Here is an 8,837-nt window from a genome sequence, read left to right as displayed (position 1 = left end):
ATCTTTTGTCGTTCCTTTAATCATCGTATTGCTTCCGATTTAAGTAAAAGGTGCATCAAAGTCCCTATATATCTTTACAGCGTAATGAAATAGGTCTAGAATAATGTGTGTTAAGTTTAATGAAAATCGGTTCAGATTTAGATATAGCTCCCATATATATTTTCGTCCGATTTAAGGTAAATGGTGCACCAAAGTCCTTATATATATTTCGATTTGCACGAAATTTGGCATAGTGTACTGAATTGAGTCTAGAATGGTGTGCCAAGTTTCGCGAAAATCGGTTCAGATTTATATATAGCTCCATATATATTTTCGTCCGATTTAAGGTAAATGGTGCACCAAAGTCCATATATAGAATGATAAGACTAGAATGATGTGTGTTAATTTTTGTGAAAATCGGTTCTGATTTAGATATAGCTCCCATATATATTTACGTCCGATTTTAATTAAATGGTGCACCAAAGTCTTTATATATCTTTCGATTTGCACGAAATTTAGCATAGCGTACTATAATATAATTTGACACATCGGATTCCTGGTGAAGAAAAAAATAAATGTAATAATTAAAAATAGCCGTTTGAGTTTTCCAACTAAAATCTCTGTAATTTTGACTACTATTTGTTTTTTTCGGAGCGTCAACAACCTTCTATCACGTAACACCATAACATTGTCCTTACATAAACGTTTCGATCGACTTAAGGAATTTTTAATGCACCCATGTGGTAGAGGGTATAAAATGTACGACCCGGTCCCTCGAATTTTATTATTTTTTTATTTCTCTTGAGTTTCTATAATTTTTCAAGTTTCAATTTTTGGGTAACTTCCAACTTTGCTACTTTGCTTATATAATACCCTCATCCATATGGCTAATTAGAATATATACACGTTGCTACCACAAGTTGAAATATTGATTTTAGACCTAATGTTTCTTTGGACCCAATTTGTAATAGATTTACAAATGGCGTAAATCTATTACAAACTCCACACTTAAATTCCAAGATGGCGAAAAATATGCCACAAATATCAATCCTGCACCTTTAATACACCTAGCAATCTGAACAGTTGTATTCATCTTAAATTACTGAATGTGTTCTCAATGAAAATATCAACTATCTATGTCTTTAATTTTTTGGGTAAATAATGATTAAAATGATTTTCTCAATTATAAAGACACACACATACAAAGATAATCTTTCCTGGGCAACAAAAAATCACAACTGAAATAAACTGCTGCTCCTGCAGCTGCTTACCATTCACAACACTGCTGGGAAAGTAACGCCAACAATATTGCAATGGACATCATGCAACGCATAATAAGTGGGCAATGGTCCTTGCTAAGGTTTGGCGTTAACATGACCACATCATCGGCCATAAAAACAGTGCGAAAATAAAACGAACAAAACAAGGAACTCTAGGAAACAACATCTCCTCTGGTTTTACGAGATTGTTAAATTCCATGCACATACGTTGTGTGTGTGCGTGGTGGTTCTTAAAGTTGTTGCTCCAATGGGATATGTATGGCCAACAAACCGGAGGAGCGAAATAGCCATAAAAAATCCCATGAAAAATGAAGTGTATAAAAACCGCTGGACAAAAACAAAAAAGGCAATGACAGCGAACGGCTAGAGGATAAGAAATAAACAGAAATGGTCTAGGAAAAAAAACTCAAACTCTGGTTACAGTGGTGGAGTACATCCTTACTCAAAAGTAGGGATAATCCTGGTTGGAAATTAAATAGAATCCAAAATTAAATTTAAGCAGAATTTTTTGTTAAATTTCTTTCACATTTAAACAATTTAATATATAATTTAATTCAATTTAATTCTTACAGCTACGGAGCATCCTACGATTTGGCAGCTCGACGCAAAAATGCCACCAGGGAATCAACGGCCACTTTGAAAGCTTGGTTAAATGAACACAAGAAAAATCCCTATCCGACAAAGGGAGAAAAAATAATGTTAGCCATTATTACGAAAATGACATTGACTCAGGTATCCACCTGGTTTGCGAATGCTCGAAGACGACTGAAAAAGGAAAACAAAATGACATGGGAACCCAAGAATCGTACCGATGACGATGATGATGGCATCAATTCGGATGACGATAAAGATGACAAAGATGATGAGCCGGCTAAAGGGCAATCAATGCACTCGGGAAATTCTCAAATGGGTCAATTGGCTGGTAGAAAGGGTGAGTACACAAAAATTAATATTGTTTAATGGACTTTCTGAATGTGGGACAAGTAAGGTTGGTGCAAATCATGTGATACCCAAACCAGAAGCTATAGGCTTTATACATTTTACAATACTAAATTTCGAGACTAGGCAAAGTTTTATGATAATATTAAATACGAAAAAGCCTTTTCTTCATCAAAAATCTAAAAATGAGGTTGGACGTTATTTATATGAGGACACTATGCCAAAACGTGGATCGATGTATCCAATTTGTAATAATCACGTAGTAGAAGTAGTTGTTTCGACCACTAGCATGGCGTAGAATATTGTTCTGTTCGTATACAGTGGATATCGGATATAAGAAACTCATAAAAAGCCGGAGATTTCTTTCTTATATGCGTTTTTTTCTTATATGTGGAATCGGACATAAGAAAGTATGAGCTCGAAGTTTTTGATAATCTTTCTTATATGCGATGTGCTATGTGCTTATATCCGACATCTACTGTATATGAATATAGACTTTATGGGTTCTCCGACTCATTTTTTTCCTGGGTTTTTTCCTTTGTTTCTTGTATTTTATGGCTCTAATCTGATATTGTTGTTTATCTCTTTCATTAAATAGATCTCGACAAACACGATTCCACAGATGAAGATCATCAAATGAAATCCCTCAATCATCCTGGCGATTTGCGTATGGGTTTAAATTTCCCCGGTTCTGGTTATCCTGGTTCCAGTCATCCGCATAGCTATCATCCCTATCATCAACATCCGGCCTACTATCAACACCAACAGTCAATGTTCTCTTCCAGCTATCCACATGCAAGCGGTGAGAGTTTGATTGGCAAACACGATGTTAACGATCCAAAAAACCCCATGAGCCGGGACTGTGGCGTACCAATTCCAGCCAGCAAGCCGAAAATCTGGAGTTTAGCCGACACAGTCGCCAGCAAAACACCACCACTACACTCGGCAGCCTACATGAGTCATCTGCAACAGCAGCAGAGGCAAAATCTACAGCAGCAACAACAACAAATGTCGCACCAGCAGCAGTCGCATCCTATGCAGCAGTTGCAGCAAATGAGCAGTTTAATACCGGCAGTTTCACAAAGTACCAACAACAACAGCAGCAATATGATGAGTGGAAACTACAGCATAAATCCCTATACACGGGGGCCCTCTACAGCTTACGAGAATTTTCTAGGGGCTATGGCTACCAACAATATGCCTCCTTACAACAACAGCAGCAACAACATCAGCAATACAACCAACAATCACAACAGCAGCAGCCAATCCACTTCCAACAACAATCACAATCACCACAGCAATCCACATCAGTCCAACTCTCAACAGCTTTCTCCCAACGCCCCGCCTACTACAACGCAAGTCCCAAACGTCCATCATACCCAACAACAGCAGCAACAACAACGAACACCCTCCACGACTCACCAGCGGGGGATGGGGTTTCCCGAAGCCCAACCAGATACTCCACCCCAAACTCCACCGAATATGAAAATACCGAACGTTCAGTTGGCCACGAATCTCTTGCTTACCGCTACTCAAGCCCATATGACCGCTACCTGCCACAACATCAGCAGTAACCACCATCCTCAGGGTAATACCTATGGCAACGGTTACAATCGTTCCTATGGCGACTATTCACCAAGAGATGAAAATTCTGTTGGCAGTTCATGCAGTTCCGGATCGGCGTCCTCACATGATCCAGAACAATTGGTATACAAATCGATATTTAAAAGGTAAGTTAATTCAAATTTGTCAACACGTAAAATGTGTAAGAACCGTAGGGTTCTGCTGACAGATGTATATCATCTAATGTTTGGTGATTATTTCGATTATTTCAAAATCAGTGCATTATCGAAAGAGTGTATATTCTGTGTAAATTTGTTGAAGGTATTCGACTTTTCAAAATAATCACAGTTTCTATGTGATATATAAATGATTAAGTCATTAAATGATATATAAACCTAAAAGCCATAATATCTTTATAGTAAAAATAGAACCTATTATTTCATTCGGCATTAAAACAACCTTTGAATAATAAATTAAGTGCTGGACTATCAAAACTTCCTTAGAATCGTCTAACTGAAATTTTTAGGATTTTTTTCTATTCTCAATATTTAGTTTACGATATTTCGAAGCTATAAATTTTAATGTACCTTTTTGTAACTTTAATTTTTCTTTTTAGCCAACAACATAACACTTTTGTCCAGCCCGTTTAAAATAGCAGACTCAGTAATAAGATAGGTGCTTATATAAGAGATACACCTAATAGGTACGTAAAATTAGAGTTTTGTTACAACCCATTTTATATTTCTGTGTTATTTATAAAAACCAGTGAGGGGAGCAGTATAGTCGGACGGGGACGACCATATGATACCCTACCTTTCTATATTATAAACATGGGCATTATATCGCGATATTTGCACCATTTTGACCGACAAAAGTTCAAAAAATATTATTAATATTCATTACAGCCCTTCTAATTACTTATCCAGATTTCCTTCACCGTGGGTTGTGTTGCGATGCTCGGCTTTCAATTGTGGCCTATATATCGATTCGAAAAAACAAAAAATAAAGTTTTCGGTCCACTTCATCCCAATATTAGTATCTGATCATCACCGAACATTATAGGCGTTGTCCTTGACCATACCTTGATCATCACGGAAACTTTCAAAGCGATTGGTGCTATATTTCCGCCCTCTAGTATGCTAATGGGTTAGTAAATAATTTCTGAATACGTAAGCACCTGTAAATATTTAAGTGTGACTTCCACATCCGAGTACATACGACAATATAGTTGGTATCAATTTAAAGGTCAACCACTCCTCCTGGATATACTATCAACTTTTCGGGTCTTTGTCCTTCAGGAGTAAATATATACGGCATAGAGAACAAATTTTGTCATTTTTTACACAAAAGTCACGGTCCATTTGACCCGCTAAATATTGACCGATCTCCTTCTCCATGTAAAAATTCACCATGTTTGGGCCATAATTGAGGCCTCTAGAGCAACCAGAAAAACGGACAAAAATTGGGTATTTGGTCCATTTCATCCCCTAAATATAACCCGATCTTTACAAAAAACAATAGGGGTCTTCATTGGCCAGAACCCATCCTACATTCAAAATTTCGTGAAGATTGGTCAATAACTGTGGCCTGTATCGTGTTTAGAAGTTATAATGGACAGAGGGACGGACGGATACACATGTCTAGATCGACTCAGCTAGTCGAGATATGACTATCGGTATACTTAAAGGTGGGTCTAGGACCAATATTTCGCGGCGTTACAAACTTTTGGGGCTGCACAAAGCTATAAAACCCTGACAACGTAGTTGTGTAGGGTATAAAAATTGTTTTAAGGAATTAATATATTAAAATTCAAATTGATGTTGCGAATTTTGTATATCGCATAGGACCAACTTTCCTAAATGTTTATATGTTTTCAGTAGGTTTTCTATCCGCAGAGGAATGTAATTGTATGTACAAAGTCGTAATTCCATGATTGGTTGTAAACTTCAAAATACTTCATATGTGGGCTATAACAAAATGACCCTACCAATAAAACATCAAGGAAAGGGCTTTCAACACTATGAGTATTTATGCAAGAAAAATTGAATGAATATTTTCATCATTTCATTCATCGTTTATTTTTTTCTCTTTTAAAATTGAGAAAGCCACTATTTTATCCAAAAAATGTAAACATTTCATGAATATCAAAACAATTTTCATACTTCGTTTTTTTCCTTTCTCTCTCTCTCTTTTGACGAAAACAAATGTATTCCTCCCAAGAAAAAAGCCACCACCACTCTTTGTTCGAAAGTGTTCTGTTTTGGTATTTTTCTCTGTATGTCTCCTCACTTGGTGGTTGTTATTTTTGTAACCGTTTATTTGTCTACTGTTTCTCTTGTTTATAATCTCTCCGCTAACTCAATTGTGGCAAGTTTTGCAATCCACCACTTCATACGCTGTTAAGGACCTTTGCATTTTTGTTATAAAATTCGCATATGTATTTTCCAAATTATTTCGAGCAATAAGCTGAACCGAAATTTAATATTGTATATAATTGGTATAATGACGCAAAACAAATAGCATTTAAGTAAGAAAAATCAATACTAGGCAAAACAAAGAAGAATAGATGTAATCAAAACGACAAATAAATTCTGTACCATAGATAAAATTTCATATATATGGAGCTATTTCAAAATATAGACTTTAATTGTTAATCTAGATTTGTTTCAATGTCCCGTTCTGTTCTTTACAACCATGTTACTATATATATTTTTTTTTTTTAATTTTTTACTATATCAACCTTGAGAATTTGTATAATATTATCTAAATTACACATCTTCTATTTCCACATTCTCTTTTCAGTTAATTTGAATATCAGTTCTTACCAACAGCAAACCAGACCAATGGGTTAAGTGCAAATTTCTTTAACGGTTAAGCAGTCAAATATATGTATGTATGTGTTTGTTTGTAACTTAAATATATTTTCTTAAGAATTAATGTCCACTATATATATTTTTGAACGTAAATAAAAAATGAATACTATTTGAATAAAAATAAAATAAAACACTAAACAAATATGTTAACAGAACATAAATTATCGTTTTACGTTTTGTAATTAGCATTAGGTAAACATTTATTACTGTGATAAATTCCCTATTTAAGTGCGGTGTTGAATAACTTATTTACTTCGAACTGTTGCCGTGTGGAGGATTTAATCGATCGATTCGCTACAGCTAATAGTCGTAAAGCGGTTACCATTTCCTAAAACAACTTGAATGAATTTTTCATTATAGAAAATTCTCTATTCGCATTGCCAAATGTGTTTGGTGGGTTATTCAATGGGGTCTGTCATTTGGACAGTCACACCTCTGTCTCTGTACATAATTAATTAGATTTTATTGTCAACTAAGATAAATGACCATTTTAAGCGTAAACAACAACAACACTTCATACAAATGTGCAAAAATAATATATATCTATCTGCAATATAATACACTTTTTAATTTAATTTAATATATAATTTGAAATTTAATCGCATAGCATTCGTAATTGTATCAAATTACAATTCATAACAAATTAAGCGAACATCTTAATAATGAAATTGAAAAAATAATTTATGTGTTAATAAAAAACATAAAAATAAAAATAAGTTTAATTTAATTTAATGCGAAAACCAACACAATATTATTACGAAATAAAATAGTATTTAATAAAAAAATTATGTATTTTTTAATTAATAATAACTTGTGGGCTGAAAAAAGGTTTGTATATTTTTTGCTTTACTGAAATGACGCTGTTTTTACTTTTTCATTTATAATGATACAGTTTTTCTGTGCAGAGATCAATTCAATTTTCAATATCGTGTCCATTTGAAGAGTGTACCAGAATTAATCATACAGCTGTACAGAGTTCGAATACCTAAGTATGGACCAAATTAGTTAATTCTTGATAGTGAAATTAGGAGTTATAACTAAACTTGGACAAATACAACCAAACACGTCGACTTTTGTAAAATATATAACGCCAAGAAATATTCACAGGAGACTCTATAAAGTATATTATTGATCGGAATAAAATTCTGTATCGATTTATGATTGTCCGTCTGTTTGAACTATAAGTTTAGTTTATCTGGTACAACTCAAATGGGTTATTATGATTGTGATAATCAATATTTAAGCCCCAAATAAATCCAGTAAGGAAAGTTTAAAAGTCTGACGAGGCCGACTATATAATACCCTTCACCACTTTGTAGATAGAACAGACTTAGCATCTTGGGAGGACCATTAAATTGGAATCGGGCGAAATTAAGTGTGTGAACCAATGAAAATAAGCGTTAAGTTCGGCCGGGCCGAACTTTGGATACCCTCCACCATAGATATACTGACAGGTACTAGAAATGAAAATATGAGGAACATACCAAAAAGTGGACCTATACCGACATTTCTAAAAAGGGATTATGTAAACCATAATAAAAAATTCAGTGATTTTTAATCGATAATTATACACTGTGGCTAATTGAAATATCGATTCTAGACCCCATGTATCTTTGGACCAAATGCGCTTCAAAAAATTTAGATTTCATCCAAAGTTTGTCCATCTTATTATATCTTCCAATCTTAGTTCAAACTCGAAGATGGGGAATATCGGTCCAATTTGTCTGGAACCTCCATACAGGGACTAGGTCTTAATGCGGGTTATAGTTCATTATCGAACCTTACGTTCTACTTTTTTATCTCGATATCCTCCGCAGGTGAAATGATTACATCAGAGTCTTAGAACCAAACTCAAAACGCGGAACAAATCAGATAATCATTTTAATATAAACAAGTGAAAAAGCGTTAAGTTCGGCCGGGCCGAACTTTGGATACCCTCCACCATAGTTATACTGACAGATATATGCAATGAAAATATTGGGAACATACCAAAAAGTGGGCATATACCGATAATTCTACAAACCGATTTATCTAAACCATTATGTACATCAAATACAAACTTCAGCAATTTTTAATGGGGATTTTTCCTAAAATCTGTAAGATCCAAATAGTGGACTGATATTGATAACGCATTGTAGAGTATAAAATCCTCAAACTACTGTAATTTAGACTACAAACTTATATGAGGCTATGCCTAAAGAGG

At 34.5% G+C, this 8,837-nt stretch overlaps 1 protein-coding gene across 1 annotated transcript; it reads left to right on the top strand.

The window, feature by feature from the left end:
• Nucleotides 1-1,829: 1,829 nt before the first annotated feature.
• On the top strand, nt 1,830-3,928 carry LOC133321786 (homeobox protein araucan-like; the record flags this gene model as incomplete). The annotated part of the gene is made up of 2 exons (XM_061530860.1): nt 1,830-2,190; nt 2,797-3,928. Coding segments are annotated over 2 exons (1,493 nt in total), but the record flags the coding sequence as incomplete, so codon positions are not given.
• Between the last annotated feature and the right edge of the window lie 4,909 nt (nt 3,929-8,837).

Source organism: Musca vetustissima, unplaced genomic scaffold (assembly GCF_032173495.1).
Source record: "Musca vetustissima isolate MV318-11 ecotype Yass unplaced genomic scaffold, APGP_CSIRO_Mvet_v1 utg141548, whole genome shotgun sequence".
NCBI lineage: Eukaryota > Metazoa > Arthropoda > Insecta > Diptera > Muscidae > Musca > Musca vetustissima.
The sequence above is the reverse complement of the archived record's forward strand: the minus strand, read 5'-3'. Positions and strand labels throughout refer to the sequence as shown.